Genomic DNA, 23,428 nt, shown 5'->3' on the forward strand with positions numbered 1-23,428 from the left:
TACACACCCCGCCCCCCCCCCGAGAAACTCAGTAGATGAGGCAGCATCTGTGGAGGGAAATGAACAATCGTCATTTCATCAAGACTGGAAAGGAAATAGCAAGTTTCTTAATGATATGAGCAACACACAAAATTCTGCAGGAACTTAATTTCAACATTTTTGAGTTGAACAACCAATCAACAAGAGGCAGTTCGCAAAAAAAAAAAGAGCTACCTTTCATTCAGATCCGCATTCAAAATTTTAAAAACAAAGCTAAGCGGCAGTTATCTCTGAGTTGCACAGTCGACGTCAAGGCTGCATAAAACGAGCCACCTTTTAATCAGGACGGCAATGAAGGTTTTACAGGCAATGTTTCACAGCAGTTTCTCTGCTTTGGGCACCAAAAGGGATCCATTAGGAAGGGCCGATATAAGTAACTCTAGTGCAAGTGGAACGGCCATTCTATAAGCAGCCATTCCTTTGACTGTGCCAGTCTTTAGAGTGGCTTGGGCTCCTCAGGCTTGGCTGAGCTGAGGCTTGGGCGAGGTTAAATATCTTGAAAGTTACTCTCCCTTCTTATTTCTTCATTCCTCATCTGTTAGGGCATAGTAATTTAGTGAGAATGGCTCCAGGGGCAGTGTTCTGTATAGTGTGTGGGATGTGGGAAGTCTGGGAGACCTCCCGGCCCACATAAACACACCTGCACCAGGTGTACTGAGTTGCAGCTCCTGAAAGGATGTATTAAGGAACTGGTCCTGCAGCTCGATGACCTTCGACACATACAGGAGAATGAGGAGGTGATAGACAGGAGCTACGTGGAGATATTCTGGATTGGGTGTATACAATGAACTGGAATTGATTAGAGAGCTTAAGGTAAAAGAATCCTTTGGGGAAAGTGATTATAATATCATCGAATTCACCCTGAAATTTGAGGAGAAGCTAAGGTGGAGTAAAGAGAATTACAGAGGTTTGCAGAGGAGTTGGCCAGAATTAAATTGTGAAAAAAGAACACTGGCAGGGATGACAGTAGAGCAGCAATGGCTGGAATTTCTGGAAGCAATTTGGAAGGCAGAGGATATATACATCCCAGAGAAAGAAGTATTCTAAAGGCAAGATGACACAACTGTAGCTAACAAGAGAAGTCAAAGCCAACATAAAAGCCAGAGAGGGCAAATAAGAGAGCAAAAGTTAATGGGAAGTTTGAGGATTGAGAGGAAGGTAAAGATGGAATATAAAAGTAAGCTAGCCAATAACGTTAAAGGAGGTTACCAGAAGTTTCTTCAGATACATGAAGTGTAAAAGAGAGGTGAGAATGGATTTCAGACCACTGGAAAATGATGCTGGAGAGGTAGTAATGGGGGATGAACAAATGATGGATGAACTGAATAAGTATTTTGCAACAGTCTTCACTGTAGAGGACACTAGCAGTATGGTGGAAGTTCCAGGTGTCAGGGGGCATGCAGTGTGTGAAGTTAACATTACTAGGGAGAAGAGTTTTGTGAAACTTAAAGGCACGAAGGTAAATAAGTCACCTGGACCAGATGGTGTACATCCCAGTGTTCTGAAAGAGGTGGCTGAAAAGATTGTGGAGGCATTAGTAATGATCTTTCAAGAATCACTAGATTTGGTGCTCTGAAGATAAAATAATTTGTTATTTGGGAAAAGAAATAAATATATATGCTAAAGTTATTATGAACTCCGTGGAGCATGTGGGGATCTTCTGATATCCAGGCATTCTTTCTTTCTTCTTTTCTTTCTTTTTTTTTCTTTCTCTTTTTTTATATACAGGGATGTTAGGGGGGAGGGGCTAAGGGAAGGGTGAAGGGTATATTTTTTTTCTTTCTGTAATCATTTGAAAACTCAATAAAAAAAGTAAAATAAAGAACCACTAGATTTGGAATGGTTCCAGAAGACTGGAAAATTGCAAAGGTCACTCCACCCTTCAAGGACGGAGAGAGGCAGAAGAAAGGAAATTGCAGGCCATTTAGTCTGATCTCAGTGGTTGGGAAAATGTTGGACTCAGTTGTTAAGGATGTGGTCTTGGGGTACTGGGAGCCAAATGATAAAATAGGCTGTGGTCAGCATGGTTTCCTCAAGGAGAAATCTTACCTGACAAATCTGTTGGAATTCTTTGAAGAAATAACAAGCAGGACAGACAAAAGAGAACTGGTTGACTTTGTGTACTTGGATTTTCAGAAGGCCTCTGACAAGTTGCCACACATGGGGCTGCTTAACAAACTACGAGCCCATGGTATTATAGGAAAGATTCTAGCATAGATAAAGCAGTGGTTGATTGACAGGAGGCAAAGAGTGGGAATAAAGAGAGACTTTTCTGGTTTGCTGCCGGTGATTAGCAGTGTTCCATGGGAGTCTATTTTGGGATCAGAACTTTTTATGTTGTATGTCAATGATTTGGACGATGGAATTGATGGCTTTGTTGCAAAGTTTGCAGATGATATGAAGACAGGTGGAGGGGCAGGTAGTTTTGAAGAAGTAGAGAGGCTACAGATGGACTTAAATTGATTAGGAGAAAGAAACGATAGGTGGGATAAAATGTCGGAAAGTATATGGTCATGCACTTTGGTAGAAGAAATGAAAGGGTTGACTATTTTCTAAATGGAGAGAAAATAAAAAAAAACTGAGGTGCAACAGAACTTGGGAGTTTTGTGCAGGATTACAGGTTGAGTCTGTGGTGAGGAAGGCAAATGCAATGTTTGCATTCATTTCAAGAGGAATAGAATATAAATGCAAGGATGTACTGTTGAGACTTTATAACGTACTAGTGAGGCCTCACTTGGAGTATTATGAGCAGTTTTGGGCCATTTGATAAGGAAGTGCTGAAATTGGAGAGGGTTCAAAGGAGGTTCAAGAAAATGATTCCAGAATTGATCGACTTGTCATATGAAGAGCATTTGATGGCTCTGGGCCTGTATTCACTGGAATTCAGAAGAATGAGGGGTGACCTCATCGAAACCTATCAAATGTTGAAAGGCCTCAATAGAGTGGATGTGGAGAGGATGTTTCCTGTGGTGGGGGAGGCTAAGACCAGAGGACACAGCCTCAGAATAGAGGGGTGCCTTTTTAGAATGGGGGTGAGGAGGAATTTCTTTAACCAGTGAGTAGTGAATCTGTGGAATTCGTTGCCACAGGCAGCTGTGGAGGCCAAGTCTTTATGTATATTTAAGGCAGAGGTTGATAGATTCCTGATTGGTCAGGGCGTGAAGGGATACAGGGAGAAGGCCGCAGATTGGAGCTGAGATGAAAATTGGATTGGCAATGATGAAATGGCGAAGCAGGCTTGATGGGCCAAATGGCCCAATTTTGTTCCTATATCTTATGGTCTTATGGTGTTACCGAAGAGAATTTGCATAGGTACATGGATGGGAGGGCTGTGGGCCTGGTGCTGGTTGATGGGACTAGGTAATTTAAATAGTTCAGCATTGGCTGGATGGGCCAAAGGGTCTGCGCCTCTGCTGCAGTTTCTATGACTATATCATTAGGAACCTTGTTACTTTCTTTCCAGTCCTGATGAAGGTCTTGGCCTGAAGCTTTGGCTATTTCAAGTTCAAGTTCTTTGCTTTTCAATCATATGCATGTATACAGCTCAATGAAACGTCATTCCTCTGGGGCAAAGGCGCAAACTCCCCGTACATACTGTCACACACAGCACATATAGTCACAAAATAACATTAGCACCAGTCACAATCTGCAGATGCTGGAAATCCAAACAACACACACAAAATGCTGGAGGAGCTCAGCAGGCCAGGTAGCATCTATGGAAACAAGTGCGGTCGACGTTTCATGCCGAAACCCTTCAGCAGGACTGGAGGAAGAAAAGTTGAGGAGTAGGTTTGAAAGATGGGGGGGGGGGGAGGGGAGAGAGAACCACCAAGTGATAGGTGAAACTTGGAAGAGGATGGATGAAGTAAAGAGCTTGGAAATTGAGAGAGGGAAAGGGGAATGGGAAATGATGAAAGGGAGGGGGTTGTTGGAAGGCATTACCAGAAGTTTGAGAAATCGATGTTCATGCCATCAGGTTGGAGGCTACCCAGACAAAATATAAGGTGTTGTTCCTCCAACCTAAGGGTGGCCTCATCACGACAGTGGAAGAGGTCATGGATAGAAATATCGGAATGGGAATGGGAAGTGGAATATCCCACTGGGAGATCCCACTTGTTCTGATGGACAGCGCATAGATATGGAGTGAAGTGGTCTCTCAATCTATGTCGGGTCTCACCGATACGCAGGAGGCCACACCGGGAGCACCAAACACAGTATGTGATCCCAACAGAATCAGAGGTGAAGTGTTGCCTCACCTGGAACGACTGTCTGGGGCCCTGAATGGTGGTGAGAAAGAGGAGGTGTAGGGGCAGGTGTAGCACTTGTTCTGCTTGCAAGGATAAGTGCCCGGAGGGAATCCCTGGCTCTGGGTGCAACTTTGATTTCAATGTTTGAGGGAAGTTTGAATAGGTGCATGGATGGTACAGGTATAGAAAGCTACAGTCCTGGTGCAGGTCAATGGGAGTAGGCAGTTTAAATGGTTTGGCCTGGACTAGATGGGCCGAAGGGCCTGTCTCTGTACTGTATGGCTCTATGTCATTATGTCATAGAGCTCATTATGTCATTCTAAGGCTCTATGTCATTAGCACAAATCCCTGAGTGGCATGGCCTTAAGATTGACAAGTTGATATAAAGCATGGGACGCATGTTTAGGTCAGGCAGTGCAATGTTAATGTTCTGGTAGAATGTGGCAGGAATGGGAGTGGGGAACCTCACTTGCCTCAGTCTCTTCAGGAAGTGCAGTGATCTTTTGGCTAGACATGCGGTGTTGAGAGACTAAGTGAGATTGTCAGTAATGTCCACCCCAAGATACTCAGTGCTCCTGACACTGTCCACAGAGAAGCTGTAGATGTGCAGTAGAAAATGGTCCGTCCTCACCTGCCTGAAGTCTACAATTATCTCCACGGCCTCTCCACATGGAGGTTCAGTCTGCTGTGTTTACACCAGTCCACAAGCTGCACTACCTCACTATAGGCTTTGTTACCATCGCCCAACCATCAAGACACTTACTGATGTGCTTAGAGGCAGTACAGTCATTCACTACCAGTGTGAAGAGCAACAGACTATTCCCTCCATTGATGCTGCCTGACTCGCTAACATCCTGCTGCTTGTGTCATGTTTTGAATATTTTTGAGGATATGGAAATGAAGGCAGTTTCTTCTCATCGTGTGTCTCTCTCTCTCTTTCACCCTTTTCCTATAGCTCTGTCATAAACTTTATGAAATAATGAGCAAACTTGGAGAACAGCATGCGGACAAAGCGTTTACCATCCAAGGAGCTCCCAGGTATGGTACCCAATGACAATTCACGTTAATGTCAGCTAACTTGCACAACTCACTTAATAAAGAAAGGGCACAATTTTACATTTGGTGTCTGCGCTGTTCAGCCATTTACTAATCTGGAGAAGGGTATTTTCTGGGACTTTTCTTCAATTCTCATCCTTAGCCCTTCTCTTTCCTCTTCATTATCATCATTATATGCTGCGTCGTATGACGTGGGCGATCATGGTCTTTCATGGCAAATTTCTCTACAGAAGTGTTTTGCTATTGCCTTCATCTGGGTAGAGTATGTACTCTTCAGAGATTGTCCACCTGGTGTCAGCGGTCGCATAACCAGGATTTCTGCTCATACGATCACCCACCACCTGCTCTCATGGCTCCACGTGACCCTGATCGGGGGCCTAAGCAGATGCTACACCTTGCCAAGGGCGACCTGCAGGGTAGCTGAGGGAAAGAGTGCCCCACACCTCTTTTAGTAGAGATGTACCTTCACCCTGCCTCCCATCTCTTGAAGCAGAGGTTCCAACTTTTCTAATGCCATGGAGCCTTACCATTAACTGAGGGGTCCATGGACCCCAGGTTGGGAACCCCTGTCTTAAAGGAATAATAAATCAGCCATGATTCTGCTCCTACGTCTTGTAGTCTAATGGTCTTTTCCTTCTCCTTACCTGCCAATCACTTCCTCCTGGTGCCCTGCTCCTTCCCTTTCTCCCCTGGTCCACTCTCCTGTTGGTGAGGAATGAGATTCAGTCCTTAGCAAGAGGTGACTTGGGAACAGGGGAAGTAGAGTCTGTGTGGATTGAGCTGAGGAACAGTAAGGGTAAAAAGACCCTAATGGGTGTTGTGTACAGGCCCCCAAACAGTAGCGTGGATATTGGGTACAAGTTGATTAGGGAGTTAACATTGGCATATGCTAAAGGTAATGCAGTCGTTATGGGAGATTTCAACATGCAGGTGAACTGGGAGAATCAGGTAGGTGCTGGACCCCAGGATAGGGAGTTTGTGGAGTGTCTAAGGGATGTATTTTTGGAACAGCTTGTGCTTGAGCCAACCAGGAACGAGGCTATTTTGGACTTGGTGATGTGTAATGAACAGGAATTGATAAGTGATCTTGAAGTAAAAGAGCCATTAGGAAGTAGTGATCATAACATGATGTTTTTATCTACAATTTGAGAGGGATAAGGGCAGATCAGAGGTGTCAGTGTTGCAATTAAATAAAGGAGACTACGGAGCCATGAGGGAAGAGCTGGCCAAAGTTAAATGGGCGAATGCCCTGGCAGGAAAGACAGTGGATCAGCAGTGGCAGATATTCTTGGGGATAATACAAAAGATGCAAAAGCAGTTCATTCCAATGAGAAGGAAGGATTCAAAGAGGGGGAAGGGGCCACAGTGGTTGACAAAGGAAGTCAGAGATTGTATAGCATTAAAGAAAAAGAAATATGACAGGGCTAAGATGAGTGGGAATACAGATGATTGGGAAAGTTTTAAGGAACAGCAGATCTTAACTAAAAAAGCAATACGGAGAGAAAAAATCAGGTAGGAGCTCAGTCTAGCCAGGAATATAAAAGGGGATAGCAAAAGCTTTTTTAGCATGTGAAGAGAAAGAAGATAGTTAAGAACAATGTTGGCCCCTTGAAGAATGAATTGGGAGAAATTGTTATGGGAAACAGGGAAATGGCAACAGAATTTAATGCGTACTTTAGGTCTGTCTTCACCAGGGAGGACACAAGCAATCTCCCAGATGTATGGATGGGCCAGGGTCATAAGATATCAGAGGAATTGAGACAGATTGACATTAGGAAAGAAACTGTGATGAGTAGACTGGTAGGTCTGAAGGCTAATAAATCCCCGGGTCCAGATGGTCTGCATCCAAGGGTTCTAAAAGAGGTGGCTCAGGAAATTGCGGATGCATTGGTAATCATTTTCCAATGTTCCTTAGATTCAGGATCAGTTCCTGAAGATTGGAGAGTGGCTAATGTTATCCCACTTTTCAAGAAGGGGGGGAAGGAGAAAACGGAGAACTATCGCCCTGTTAGCCTAACGTCAGTCGTGGGGAAGATGCTTGAGTCCATTATTAAGGACGAAATAGTGGCACATCTTGATGGCAGAAATAGGATTAGGCCGAGCCAGCATGGATTTACCAAGGGCAAATCATGCTTGACTAATCTGTTGGAGTTTTTTGAGGGTGTAACAAGGATGTTAGATGAGGGTAAGCCAGTGGATGTTGTGTACCTAGATTTTCAGAAGGCATTCGATAAGGTGCCACATAGGAGATTGGTGAGTAAAATCAGAGCTCATGGCATTGGGGACAGGGTTTCAACATGGATAGAAAACTGGTTGGCAGATAGAAAGCAAAGGGTAGCAGTGAATGGGTGTTTCTCGGACTGGCTGGAGGTGACTAGTGGGGTACCACAGGGCTCTGTATTGGGACCACAGCTCTTCACGATTTATGTCAACTATTTAGATGAGGGCATTGAAAACTATATCAGCAAGTTTGCTGACGATACTAAACTGGGTGGCAGTGTGACATGCAAAGAGGACGTTAGGAGAATACAGGGAGACTTGGATAGGGTGGGTGAGTGGGCAGATACTTGGCAGATGTCATTCAATGTGAATAAATGTGAAGTTATCCACTTTGGAAGCAGGAACAAGAGGGCAGAGTATTGTCTGAACGGTGTAGAGTTAGGTAAGGGAGAAATGCAAAGAGACCTAGGAGTCCTAGTTCACCAGTCAATGAAGGTGAATGAGCAAGTGCAACAGGCAGTGAAGAGGGCAAATGGAATGTTGGCCTTTGTTACAAGGGGAATTGAGTACAAGAGCAAGGATGTCCTTTTGCATTTGTACAGGGCCCTGGTGAGACCACACCTGGAATATTGTGTACAGTTTTGGTCTCCAGGTTTAAGGAAGGACATTCTGGCAATTGAGGAAGTGCAGCGTAGATTCACTAGGTTGATTCCTGGGATGGCAGGGCTGTCTTACGCAGAGAGATTGGAGAGATTGGGCTTGTACACGCTGGAATTGAGGAGATTGAGAGGGGATCTGATTGAAACGTTTAAGATAATTAAAGGATTTGATAGGATTGAGGCAGGAAATATGTTCCAGATGTTGGGAGAGTCCAGTACCAGAGGGCATGGATTGAGAATAAGAGGTCAGTTATTTAAAACAGAGTTGAGGAAGTGCTTCTTCTCCCAGAGAGTTGTGGAGGTGTGGAATGCACTGCCTCGGAAGATGGTGGAGGCCAATTCTCTGGATGGCGCTAGATAGGAGCTAGATAGATATCTGATGGATAGGGGAATCAAGGGATATGGGGACAAGGCAGGGACTGGGTATTGATAGTGAATGATCAGCCATGATCTCAGAATGGCGGTGCAGACTCGAGGGGACGAATGGTCTACTTCTTTACCTATTGTCTATTGTCTATCAGAGTCCTTCTGCAGATCTTTACCTCTTCCACCTATCACCTCCCAGCTTCTCACTTCCTCACCCACCCACCTGGCTTCATCTGTCACCTTCTAGCTTGTAGTTCTTCCCCTCCCAACCTTCTTATTATGGTTTTCAGTCCTGAAGGTGGGGGGGGGGGGGTCTCAGCCTGGAACGGTGACTGTTTATTCATTTCTATAGATGCCAACTGACCTGCTGAGTTGCTCCAGCATCGTGTGTGTGTAACTGCATTTATTGGGCATATGATGAGGCTTCACGAGGGATTGATTGGTCAAAAACATGATGGATGGAGATCACCTCAGCTCAAGAAACACTTAGCCAGAAGAAATTATTCATTTTTGAAGGCAAAATACAGGGTTTATATCTGAATTCTTAGCAGTGCGGAGGAACAGTGGGCTCATGCGGTTCACATCCATCGATCCCCCAAAGCTGCCGAGCAAGTTGATAGTGTTGTTAGGAAGGTGTATGGTGGTCAACTTTCATTAGTCAGGGACTGAGTTCAAGCCCTATAAAACTCTGGTTCAAGCGCACTTGGAATATTGTGTTCAGTTCTGGTCGCCTCATGACAGGAAGGGTGTAAAAGCTTTGGAGAGGGTGCAGAGGAACTTTACCAGGATGTTGCCTGGACTAGAGAGCAGGAATTATGAAGATAGGTTGAGAGAGCTAGGGCTTTTCTCTTTGGAGTGAAGGAAGATGAGCGGTGACTTGATAGAGGTGTACAAGATGATAAGAGGCACTGATCATGTGGACAGCCAGAGACTTTTCCCAGGGCAGAAATGGATAATACAAGGGGGTATAGTTTTAAGGTGTTTTGAAGAAAGTATAGGGGCCATGTCGGAGGAAGCTCTTGACACAAAGAGTGGTGGATGCGTGGAAAGTACTGCCAAGGGGTAGTGGCAGAGGCAGATGTGTTAGGGAAATTTAAGAGACTATTAGATAGGTACATGAATGGTAGAAGAATGGAGGCCTATGTGGGAGGGGAAGGGTAGGTTGATCTTCGAGTGGGTTAAAAGGTCAGTATGACATTGTTGGCTGAATAACCTGTACCAGACTAATGTTATATGTTCTTAAAAATTGAAATGATGAGTATATTTAATAATTTGGAAATTTTGAAGAATACTGAAGTTCAGGTGGATTGTGAAGGAGATTAAAAGGGAAGTAAAATCAGTGATAGAACTTGTGGGATGTAGAAAAAGCAACTCAGTGAGCTGAAAGGCATATTAGCATTTTTTTCTGTTATTTCATTAACTTTATTTGAAAACTAGCTGGATTATTACTAGATTCTTATCACACTGATAAATCTTTCTTATGTCAAAGTGAAGAATGTTTACTTTCATCCATTGATATAATCAAATGTTTGATGGTATTTCACACTGCTTTCTGCTGCTTTGACAAAGGACTTGGAGGTAGGTTGAAGAGTGTGTTGTAGCACAGTTGTTAGATGCAGTGATTAGCTTCCACTCACTAAAGCACCAAATCACGCTGACTCTATTCAGACTTAGAAAGCTTAGAGCTTGGCTTCCTGTCAAAAATTGAAATGGAGCAAAATTAGTGCAAGGTTGTAAATCAAATCCATTTCTAATAGTTCTGTTGTGTATTTAATATTTCAGTTATATGTAAGTAATCTTATATATATATTGTTTCATTAAACGTTCTTGTTCATTTTAATAATTGATTACGGGTTATACATCAAAATGCTTTAATTACATATATCATCACGTTCCTACGTGATACGTGCAGGTGTCACTTAAAGTAAAAACAAATTTCCAGATTCCACACATCTTCCTTTGAATTAATTTAATGTTTTGAAATCATAAAACATAACATTGGCGATGAGGATGGGATTTCCAGGCAAGTTGTAGTTGTCCTAGCCAATCACGTGGCCACAATGTTGGCCCTCCTGTTTTTACCACGTGCAAGCTCAATGTGGCTTGTTGGGTGCTCTAGTTCATTCCCTCAGGAGTTACCTTTTATCCAGTGTGAGTTCTTAGCTGGATATCTGCAGGCTTCACTTTAGTATCTTTGAAATGTCGTTCAAACTCATTTAGCGGGGTGACTGAAACAGCCGAGCCAGTGACCAATTCCATTTAATTAATTTGCACTTCTGTTTTAAACCATACTGCTTGTATAACTGGAAATCTCAAGGCTACACAATCCTGTGTCACTGTTATTATCAGATTTTTCATCAACAGCAATCAGATTTATGCTCTTCTGAAACCGCAACTTCACTTTTTAGCTTTTTCCCTTCCCTGTGCAGACCATTTATTTTTGGCTGCCTGCCTAACGTGCTCTTTGTAAGTGTCCTATTTTGTTGCATTCTCTGCAAGTTTCACCTTTAGATCCGCGTTTTGAACTCCTCCATGTCCCTTTGAATTAGTTTAATGTTTTGAAGTTATTGAACATTACAAGTTCCTTTGCTGACTGTAAATATCAACAGCCTCAGCTACTTAGTGAATGTAAGCTAAGATACCTTCTGTTCATGGTTCTACTTAGCTATCAAGTTTGTGTGGAAAGTGGGTTATTTTATCTCAAGTCTACATTCTTGTATTAGAACCAGAGACTTTGCAATATTGGCATCATGTTTGACCCCCAGGTCAGTTTCTAATCACAACTTATTAGCCAGTACTGTCACGACTGCAAGTCCTGACCCAGGTGATGCCTCGACAGCTGATACATGTCTTTGTTCCAGATCATAGAATGTAGAAAACTGAGGGGAGATTTGACAGAGGTATACAACATTATGAGGGTATAGACAGGGTAAATGCAAGCAGGCTTTTTCCTTCTGAGGTTGGGTGGGACTACAACCAGAAGTCGTGGGTTAAGGGTGAAAGGTGAAAAGTTTAAGGGGAAAATGAGAGGGGAATCTCAGAGAGTCATGAGAGTGTGGAATGAGATGCCAAATACAAGTGGTGCACGTGAGCTTGATTTCAACATTTAAGAAAAGTTTGGATAGGTACATGGATAGTAGGGTGATGGTCTGGGTGCAGGTCAATGGGAGTCGGCAGATTAAATGGTCCGGCACAGACTAAATGGGCTGAGGGGCCTGTTTCTGTGCTGTTCTTTTCTATGACTCTATTACAACATAGTACAAGCCCTTCACAAATGATGTTGTGCTGATATTTTAACCTTCTCCAAGATCTATCTAACCCTTCCCTCCCGCATTCCCCTCCATTTTTTCTGTCATTTTATGTGTTTGCCTATGAGTCTCTTAAATGTCCCTAATGTATCTGTCTCTGCCACCACCCCTGGCAGGGCGTTCATTGCACTCACCACTCTCTGTATAAAGAACATACTTCTGACATCCCCTATACTTTTCTCCAATCACCTTAAAATTATGCCCCCTGGTATCAGCCATTTCTGCCCTAGGAAAAAAGTTTCTGGCTGTCCACTCTTATCATCTTGTATACCTCTATCAAGTTCTCGGGGGGCTGCTCTTGCTGCTAAGTGCCACCAGGTACTAGATTAATTGCTTGTTGTTACCTGAACATGATGAGGAAGCAATGCTGAATTATAGACCCGCTCTAAATTACTCATGAGTAGCTGCAGCCTTTCAGCGTCACTTTGTGCGCTTGCTAGGGAAAGCAGAGGTGAAATTTCACTTCACAACGTGCAAGTCCCAGAAGCCTTTCAGACTGTGTCAGGTTGATGACCAGAAATAGTTTTTGACTGTACACGATTGTGCTGTGTCGGGTCTCACCACACCACCAACTGTCCGTTTTATGACTGTCTAATCTGCTTTCATCTTACAGTGACTCAGGACCACTGAGAATTTCCAAGACCCCGACACCTCCGGAGGAGCCGTCTCCGCCTGGCAGTCCGGTGACCAGCCCAAACCATACCTTGGCACCCGTGGTCGTGTCGCCGGCCCACACTCCAACTCGTCCCAAGTCACCATCTCAGGTAACATTTCAAATTGGGATATAGCCACACCATTTAGATAGATTCGGGTGGACTCTCTGTCTTGTTTTGCAATGCTGACGAATTGACATCACCGTCAGGCATGAATCTGAGGTCCCACACCACCAGGTCCAGGAACAATTATTACCCTTCAACCATCAATCAGGCCCCTGAATCAGCGCAGATAACTTCACTCACCCCCACACTGAACTGATTCTACAACCTACACACTCAGTCTCAAGGATTCTACAACACAAGTTCTCAGCTCGTTTGTTATGTGCCGTGTCATATGATGTGAGTGATCATGGTCTTCCCATGACCATGATTGTTCCTGGCAAACTTTTCTACAGAAGTGGTTTGCCATTGCCTTCTGGGCAGTGTCTTTACAAGACGGGTGACTCCAGCCATTATCAATACTCTTCAGAGATTGTCTGCCTGGCGTCAGTGGTCACATAACCAGGACTTGTGATATGCACCGGCTTTTCATTCGACCACCCAGCATGGCTTCGGGTGACCCTGATTGGGGTGTGGGGGGGGGGGAGCTGAGCAGATGCTGCACCCTGCCCAAGGGCTAGTCTAAGACCTACAGGCTAGCCCAGGGGTGGGCAAACTTTTTGACTTGTGGGCCACAAAGAGTTCTAAAATTTGACGGGGGGCCGGACCAGGAGCAGATGGACGGAGTGTTTTGGTAATACACCTCATAAGAGAAAATAAAATATCATGGGATATGTAGAAAACATGTGCTTTAATTTCAATTGAAAATGAACAAATGCATTACAACAAAATATCTGTCTTTGAAGTCCCATGGTATTTAGCTATTTATTGAAATGACTTTTAAAACACTGAAAATTAAATGAATAAAATACATCTTTTTTTAATAGTAACAGTTATTATTTTAAAGCACTGAAAATTCTGTTATCCTTCAAGATATTATCATCATCACTCTCCTCCTGACTGTCTTTATTTCAAAAACGGTAGGAGATGCAGGTCTACTTGTCCTGCTCCTTCTTATTCAATTGTCCTCTGTGCCAAAACTCAACAACGACCAGCACAAGGACAGAACACTGACAGCGCGCCAGTATGCGGAGCGCGTTATTTGATCTGGAGCGCATTTTTTATTTTGAGAACGTACGTGCACCTGCGCACTACTCATGTCCATCACTTAACAGAAATGACATGTAACATGTAAGGCTTATTGAAAAAAATATTTTCAAATGCATTTTTTACATAACACAACGAAGAAACTTATTTTTAATTTCAGTGGGAACAGTGTTGTTGGTCTCCCTTTTTAGCCAGTGCATCAAAGTCTGGATTTAGTTTTGTTGTGGCGATTCTCAGGATGGATCTGAGGTGTTGGTGAGTTAACTTGGATCTGTGGCTGGATTTGTTGATGTTCATGACGCTGAACGTCCGTTCACACAAATAGGTCGAGCCGAACAAAGAGTAAAGCGCAAATGTGGTGAAATACGCTGCACCTCAACAAAGGTCAATGTGTGGCGGTGTGCTATATGCAGCGCTAAAATTACGACACGGAGTCGGTAACTGCAGTCGAAGAAAAAAACTTTATTCGAAATCCCCAGCCTCACTTTTAAGCCTCCCTCAACCTGCCCCCCGTGGCGCAGAGGCTCCAAAGCTCTGTGCTTGCAAATCCCCTCAGGCTATCTCCCTTAGCCGGAACGCTGGCTAATTGTGAGCCGGTTCGGATGTGCCAGGAAATGGGTCGCCACAAATGTATATAGAGTGCGTCATCTATTGGGAAAACGCCAGAATTGTGGGGAAAAAACGTTAACAAGGTTTATTAATATAATTTCATCAAGTTCTGCGGGCTGGATTAAAAAGCTTAACGGGCCGCATATGGCCCCCGGGCCGTAGTTTGCCCATGCCTGGGCTAGCCGATGGAAGATAGAGTCATATCTTCACCCTGCCACCCATTCTCAGTATTTTTTTATTTACAGTTTGTCTTCTTTTGTACATTAGTTGTTTGTGAATCTTTGTTTATGTATAAATTCTCTTCTATTTCCTCTTTTCCTGTGAATGCCTACAAGAAGATGAATCTCAGGATAGCAGATGCTGACAGGCGTACATGGATCATTAATTTACTTTGACTTTGAATTGAATATTTTCTTCTATACCACACACACAAAATGCTAGAGGAACTCATCAGGTCAGGCAGCATCGAAAGAGAGGGCAGCTTGACCCAAATTGTTGAATGTTTATCCCTCTCCGCAGATGCTGCCTGACCTGCTGAGTTCCTCCATTTTGTGCAATTTGCTCACGATTTCCAACACTTACAGCATCTCTTGTGTCGGCGATTTTCATCTCCATGGTCTCTGAAGCAACGGGATAAATGTTTCTAACGGGTCCAAGTAGAATGAATGAGTTGAAGGAAAACAAATGTTGAGAAAGCTGCAGAAGTGTATGGAGTCTGTGAGGTGGAGGCTGTGGGGGTATGAGCCAGTCCCCAGGGACACTGAACAAGTGCCTGTCGCTGCTTCCCCCCTGTTGAGCTCATGTATTCTGCATGAATAAAAGCTTTTTTAAACTTTTATTTAGAGGTACAACATCGCCATGTGTTGACGCGTGGCCAAGTGGTTAAGGCGTTGGTCTAGTGATCTGAAGGTTGCTAGTTCAAGCCTTGGCTCAGTCTTGCTCCCTGCAAGGAGATGCATCTCAAGGTTGTAAATAATACACCTACTTTGATAATAAATATACTTTCAACTTAATTATTTCCTGGGCAGCACAGTAGCAGAGTGGCTCGCACAGTCACTGTATAGTGCCTGCTCTAAAATTTTGATTCCCTCCACTGTCTGTACATTCTCCCTCTAACCACATGGGTTTCTTCTGGTTTCCTATAATGCGGTTTTCAGGAGATCTTGCTCACTCCTTATAGACAGCAGCAGGACAGTGGTTGACTCAGTTACAGTCAAAGACATTTGTTAAGCATTAGTGAGATGTGGGCATGCTATTTTGGCGCAGAAAGCACGGTGGCTATTGCAGGCTGCCCCCAGCACAACCTTGCTGTTTGATTGGACGCAAACAACACATTTCACTGTAGATTCTGATGGTTTGATTTGCATGTGACAAATAAAGCTGATCTTTAATCCTTACTCTTTCAGGGCTCCCACCCATATGGTAATCAACAATAGCTAATTAACCTATCAACTGGCAGGTCTTTGTGGTGTGTGAGGAACGAGGAGCACTTTGGGGGAAATGTACATTGTCTCAGGGAGAGAGTACTATTGCAACAAACATCATCAGGAGTTCAGATTTACAATGAGATGGAGGAGCCAAATTAAACCATTCAGTCCTTTGAGTCTGCTCCACCATTCCATCCCTCTCAACTCCATTAGACATAGAGACATAGAACAGTACAACACTAGAACAGGTCCTTTGACCCACAATGTTTTGCTGAACCAGCTACAAAGTAAATTAAAAAAAACCCAAAAAACTAATCCCTCCTTCCGACACCATGTCCATATCCCTCCATCTTCCTCACGTCCGTGTGCCTATCCCAACGTCTCTTAAAATCCTCTAATGTATCTGCCTCGACCACCATACCAGGCAACCACCACTCTCTGAGTAAAAAACCTACCCCTCACCTTCAACACATGCCCTCTGGCATTAGACATTTCAACCCTGGGAAAAAGATACTTTCTGTCCGCTCTGTCAATGCCCCTCATAATCTTATAAACCTCCATCAGATCTCCCCTCAGCCTCTGCTGCTCCAGTGAGAGTAACCCATTTATCCAGCCTCTCATGATAGCACCTGTTCTCTAAACCAGACAGCATCCTGGTAAACCTCTTCTGCACCCTCTCTAAAGCCTCAATGTCCTTCCTATAGTGGGGCGACCGGAACTGTGTGCAATACTCCCGATGCGGCCTGACTAGAGTTTTATGAAGTTGCAATATAACTCCTGAGTTTGTCTTTTCCCAAGTAACTTTGACCTTTGAACCCAGATTGCTCTGGGTCTGGGGCGGCAATTGTGCTCCTCTGCCTAAAGAGGGAGAGACAGTAGGGCTGCACCCTCTTGAATCTGCCCAGGTGCGGCCCAGTCAATGGAGCAGCGTAACTTCTTTCTGAATTTTATGAAAAACTGTACATAAACAATGACTGACAAACAACCAATCTGTAAAAGAAGACAAATTGTGCAAATGAGAAAAGAAATACTGAGAACGTGAGTTGTAAAGAGCCCATGAAAATAAGTCTGTAGATTGCAGAATCAGTTCAGGAGCGTGATTGTTTTGGTACAGAACTGTCCAAAAGTCCAGGTGTGTGTATACACACACACACACACACACACACACACACACACACACACACACACACACTCACTCACACACACACACACACACACACACACACACACACACCACACACACACACACACCACACACACACACACACACACACACACACACACACACACACACACACACACACCACACACACACACACACACACACACACACACACACACACACACCACACACACACACACACACACACACACACACACACACCACACACACACACACACACACGCACGCACGCACGCACGCACGCACACACACACACACACACACACACACACACACACACACACACAGCCTAAGACTTTTGCATGGTACTGTAGTGATTTTATGTATTGCACTGTACTGCTGCCACAAAACAAGTTTTGTAACATATATGAGTGATGATAAAACTGATTCTGATATGGGCCTCTATTGTGGACTGAGAGTGGGAAGGGGGCAGGGAGAGAGGCATCATGGTTGGGAAAAGGGGAAGGGAGAGGGAAGGGAACAAAAAGCACCAGAGAGATATTCTGTAATGATCAATAAACCATTTGTATGGGTCAAATGACCTTGCCTGGAGCTCAGGGCTGGGTACGTCTGACCCATGCCAACCTCTACACCTGGCACGACATCTGATAGCTGTAAGTATATAGACTCAGAGGCCACTTTAAAAGGTACAGGAGTGGAACCCAGTGTGGTCTTTGGCTGCTGACGTAGCCCGTCCACTTCTAGGATCGACGTGTTGTGCAATCAGAAATGCTCGTCTGCACACCACTGTTATTTAAGTTACTGTCACCTTCCTGTCAGCTTGAATCAGTCTGGCCATTCTCCTCTGACCTCTCTCATTAGCAAAAAGTTTTCGCCCACAGAACTGCCGCTCTCTGGATTTTTTTTTTCATTTTTGCACCATTCTCTGTAAATTCTAGAGACAGTTGTGCATGGAAATCCCAGGAGATCAGCAGTTTCTGAGATACTCAAACCACCCTGTCTGGCACCGACCGTCATTCCAGCTCAAAGTCACTTAGATCACATTTCTTCCCTACTCTAATGTTTGGTCTAAACAACAAATGAACCTCTTGACCACGTCTGCATGCTTTTATACATTGAGTTGCTGCCACATGATTAGCTGATTCGACATTTGCTTCAACAAGCAGGTGTTGCTGATAAAGAGAATGACTCCATTAAGATTCGACTGAAGAGGGAAAACTTTAATCCACTGTCTGTACAGTGATGCTCCCAGGAGCGTGAAGTGGTGGAATCTTCAGTTTGTGGCCTGTTTCTGACCTCCTTTATCTTTTTGATTTTAGCTAAGGAAAGGTCCTCCCGTCCCACCGCCACCAAAACTGACCCCCACAAAAGAGGAAAACATCATCAACTTCTTCGAGGACAACTTTGTTCCAGAGATCAACGTCACCAACTCATCGCAGGTGAGAGAACTTTACATCTACACTGTTTCCCGGGGGTGGTCTGTCCATAGTTCACAGGAGGCACGTCTGATGGAATGTCAATGTTATAGCCAAAGGCATGAGCTGTAACCACATTTCCAGAGCCAGTTCTTTATAGGAAAACAGAAAGTGCACCGTCATAACATTTCACCGCCGCCCAGTGTTTCAAAACACTTCATATCGATCACTCAGTGGATAGTGCCACATAATGAAACCCCAGACTGTGAATTGCACAACCAGACGGCTGCTTTGTGTGATGTTGAAAGTAAATTTATTGTCAAAGTACTATATAAATGTCACCATATACTACTTGGAGATCCTTTTTCTTGCAGGGATAAAAGGAATACAATATAATTTTATGAGAAACTATTTATAAATAGACAAGCAACCAATCTGCAAAAGAAGAGTAAATGGGCAAAGGAAAATAATACTGAGGACATGTAGAGTGCTTTGAAAGTGAGTCTGTCGGTTGCAGGGTCAGTTTAGAGGTGAATGAAGTTATCCACCGGTGGTTATAGGGTAATAACTGTTTCTGAACCTGGTGATGTTGGACCCAAGGCTTCTGTACCTCCTGCTCAATGTTAGTGGCGAGAAAAGAGCTTGGCCAGGATGCTGGCAGTATTTGATGATAATAATGCCATAAAACATAGGAGTAGAGTTTGGCCCATTGAGTCAGCTCTGCCATTCCATTATGGCTGATTAATTATCCCTCTCAACCCCATTCTGCTGCCTTCTCCCCATCACCTTTCATGCTCTGACTAATCAGGAAGATATCAACCTTTGCCTTAAACCCCCGCAGTTGTCTGTGGCAACAAATTCCACAGATACACCAGCACGTGGCTAAAGGAATAATGGATGCTGCTTTCTTGAGACAGCGCTCCATGTCAATGTACTGAATGGTGGGGAGGGCTTTTCCTGTGATGGACCGGGCTGAATCCACCACACTCTGTTGCCTTTTCCATTCCTGGACACTGGTGTTTCCATACCAGGCCATGACGGAACTCTCTGCTGGGCATCTATCGAAGTTTGATTTTGATATTGATTGAGGGACATCCGAAGAATGCTAGGCCTCAAATCACCTGTAAGACTTGGACATTCTCTGGAGGAACATTAGGGTTTGGTTTAATGTGTCATCGCACGGTCGGTACAATCACTGTGCACTAACCTGCAGTGTTAGCCTAGTGAGCTCAAGGATCTGGTGCAGAAACTTTGGGCCATCATTAAGGACCCTGGCCATCCAGGACATGCTCTCTTCTCATTGCTACCATCAGGGAGAAGGTGCAGGAGCCTGAAGACACACACTCAACACTCAGAATCAGGTTTAATATTGCCTGACAGTCGGTCACCGAATTATAGGAAAGATGTCAGCAAAATAGAGAGAATACAGAGAAGATTTACTAGGATGTTACCTGGGTTTCAGCACCTAAGTTTCAGAGAAAGGTTGAACAAGTTAGGTCTTTATTCTTTGGAGCATAGAAGGTTGAGGGGGGACTTGATAGAGGTATTTAAAATTATGAGGGGGTTAGATAGAGTTGACATGGATAGGCTTTTTCCATTGAGAGGAGAGGAGATTCAAACAAGAGGACATGAGTTGAGAGTTAGGGGGCAAAAGTTTAGGGGCAACACGAGGGGGAACTTCTTTACTCAGAGAGTAGTAGCTGTGTGGAACAAGCTTCCAATAGAAGTGGTAGAGGCAGGAGTAAAATTGGATAGGTATATGGACAGGAAAGGAGTGGAGGGTTATGGGCTGAGTGCAGGTCAGTGGGACTAGGTGAGAGTAAGCGTTCAGCACGGACTAAAAGGGCCGAGATAGCCTGTTTCCGTGCTGTAATTGTTATATGGTTATATGAATATAGAACAATATGTTTTCTATGTTCTAAAACTGCACAGTAGAGGCCCTTCAGCCCACAACCTTTAAACCTGCTCTAAGATCAATCTAACCTTTCCCTCCTACATAGGTCTCCATTTTCAAAGTACAAAATTCAATGTTCAAAGAAAATTTATTATCAAATTACATATATATCACCATATTCATTCAGGTCCTCTCATGAGTCCTCCAGCACAGTCCAGTCTACTGACTCAAAGCAATCCCATAGCCGTTCCTCGGCCTCCTGAGATCACCCCTTTGTTGTCCTTGCCCTTCAACCTCTGCCTGTATGCACGTAGGATCAGAATAGCTAAGTGATCAGATTTCCCAAAATGCGGTCTGGGCATGGAATGGTAAGCATTCCTGATCGTATTGTAGCAGTGGTCTAGTGTGTTGCTGTAGGTGATGATAATTGGGCAGAGATTTCTTCAGACAAGCCTGAGTGAAATCCCTGACTGTGATTTGAAAGGGGGTGAGGTAAACTTTTTCTTGTTTGCTAATCATGGCATGCAATATATTGAGTGCTTGTTTAATGTCGGCTTTTGGAGGTTTGTAAACCGTGGTCAGGATCATGGAGGGGGACTCTCTTGGTAAGTAGAATGGTTGACACTAATCATTAGATGTGAGCCACGTCTCCATGAAACACAGAACATTGCAGTTTCTCATCCCCCCCCCCCCCAATACAGCAATCGTGCCCTTAGGTCCTTAATCTTGTTGCTGAGTAACTGTACATTTGCTATCAAGTTGCTGGGTAGAGGGGGCCTCGTTTTTTGTTGTTTCAGGTTGGCTTGGAGTCTTCCACTCTCCCTTTCTTCCTGCTATGGTAATGAACCTTCATCCACTTAAAGGTGCTGTACCTACGTACAATACTTGGAAGTTAAGTCTGCTAAGTCCTTCCATCATTTCTTTCGCCAGCAAGTGGTGACTCTGTGGAATTCATTGCCACAGGTGGCTTTGGGGGCCAGGACACTGGGTGCATTTAGAGGGAGGTTCACAGGTTCTTGATTAGCCAAGACATGAAAGGTTACAGGGAGAAGGATAATAAATTAGCCATGATGAAATGGAGGAGTAGATTTGATGGGCTAAATGGCCTAATTCTGCTCCTATTCTTATGGTATTATTGTCTCTGTGTAAGAAAACATGGCTCTGGATGGAAAAGTGTTTGTCAAATGTGTTCATGAAAGTTTCCTCATTCAGTACATAGATTCTGGTAAAGTGGCGTCACAATTGGTCACAGAGGCTTCTACAGAGCCAGTTAAGGGTGTTATTGTCTTTTTTTAAAACTTTTTGTTACGATCACAGGACCCTGCTAGACATTAAGTACTTAAAGTGCTGCAGATCTACCCCGTCAGCGAGTTGCTGGTTGGTTGGTGCAGACTGTGTAGCCTGTGGAAGGGAGGTTCGGGGGAGTAAGTGCGTGAAGGTAGTCTAACAGTCTTGTTCTCTTTTGCTGTGACCACAAGACCCTGTTGGACATTGTTAATGTGGAAAGCAGCAAGTCCTATTCACTGGTTTATTGGCGGACGGCCCTGCTCGTAGCGCTGACTAGGCCTCAAGACAAGAGTGTAGCCTGTTTTACTGCCGCTCAGGAGAGAAGGCGGTTTGGTGTGGCATCCAAACTGGAATCGATGCTGCCCCCTAGTGTTCTCCTGGCTAAGGACAAGACAAATTGTGTTCGTCTTCTGACTACTGTAACATTCATGGGCTCAGGGTCTTGGACTATTTTTTTTGTGTGACAGTATTTTGCTGATATCTTATATGCGTGCTATATGACTGTTGTACATAACTGTAGAGTATAAAACTGTTGGTGCTATGTTTTGCGCCTTGGCCGTAGAGTAATGCTGATTTGTTTGACTGTATTTATGGATACTCATGTATGGATCAATAACAATTAAAGTTGAACTATCTTTGAAGTCCCAACTAGATGGAATGCAATACTAGATCTAGTAGGGAATGAGACAGGGCAGGTGACAGAAGTTTGTGTAGGGAGCACTTTTCATCCAGTGACCACAGTGCCATTAGTTCCAATGTAATTATGGACAAGGACAGGTCTGGTCTGTGGTTTGAGATTCTGAATTGGAGAAAGGCCAACTTTGACTGCATCAGAAAGGATCTGGCAAGTGTGGATTGGGACTGGCTGTTTTCTGGCAAGGGTGTACTTGGTAAGTGGGAGGCCTTCAGAAGTGAAATTTTGAAAGTACAGACTTTGTGTATTCCTGTCAAAATAAAAGGCAAGGATAACAGATTTATGGAACCTTGGTTTTCAAGAGATGTTGAGGCCCTGGTTAAGAAAAAGAAGGATGCACATAGCAGGTACAGGCAGGCAGGAACAAATGAGGGACTTGAGGCATATGAGAAATGCAAAAGAATACTTCAGAAGGAAATCAGGAGTGCTAAAAGAAGACATGAGGTTGCCATAGCAGACAAGGTGAAGGAGAATCCTACATAGATAGATAGGTTTTATTAATCCAAAAGGAAATTAAAGTGTCACAGTAGCATTACAACTGCGCAGATATACAAATATACAAATATTAGAAGTAAGAAAGAATAAAAAATTAAGTTACCTCAAACAGCCTAACACGAGGGGTTCATCACTTCCCCGGCTATAGGTTGACTGATTACAGAACCTTATGGCCGAGGGTAAGCATGACTTCATGTAGCACTCTTTGGAGAAGTGCAGTTCTCTACTAAAAGTTCTCCTCTGTTCAGCCAAGGTGGCATGCAGAGGGTGAGAAACATTTTTGAGAATTGCCAGGATTTTCCGTAGGGTCCTTTGTTCTACCACAGCCAGTGTGACCAGTTTGACTCCTACAACAGAGGCAGTTTTCTGAACAGTTTATTGAGCCTGTTGGCATCACCCGTGTTGATGCCATTGCCCCAGCACACCACCTCATAGAAGATTGTACTGGTAACAACAGTTCTGGAGGTTGGATACCAGGAGGTCGCCTGTCCTGGAGTTGGGGGTCTGTCTGTTTGTGCGGGTGGGAGGGTGGGAAAGGGGTTTGTTTTGCTGCTGTTGTTGTTGGTTGCTTCTTGTGTTATTCTGAAGAACATGGACGGTGGATGGTATACTCTGTCAGCTATCTTCTGAGATTTAAGACTAGTTTCTGAAAGAACTAAATCTTTGTGATGCCATATTAAACATAGGGGTAAAATTTGGCCATTCA

The 23,428-nt window shown here is 44.0% G+C and overlaps 1 protein-coding gene across 1 annotated transcript in view; it reads left to right on the plus strand.

Annotated features, from left to right (window-relative positions):
• Nucleotides 1–23,428, plus strand: part of amph (amphiphysin) — a 221,267-nt gene that overhangs the window by 122,208 nt on the left and 75,631 nt on the right. Inside the window, exons 11-13 of the mRNA XM_059993715.1 lie at nt 5,242–5,324; nt 12,509–12,659; nt 18,257–18,376. Coding sequence (XP_059849698.1) covers nt 5,242–5,324; nt 12,509–12,659; nt 18,257–18,376 — 354 coding nt within the window. The remainder of the gene's footprint in view (nt 1–5,241; nt 5,325–12,508; nt 12,660–18,256; nt 18,377–23,428) is intronic.

This window comes from Hypanus sabinus, chromosome 1, assembly GCF_030144855.1.
Source record: "Hypanus sabinus isolate sHypSab1 chromosome 1, sHypSab1.hap1, whole genome shotgun sequence".
Taxonomy (NCBI): Eukaryota; Metazoa; Chordata; class Chondrichthyes; order Myliobatiformes; family Dasyatidae; genus Hypanus; species Hypanus sabinus.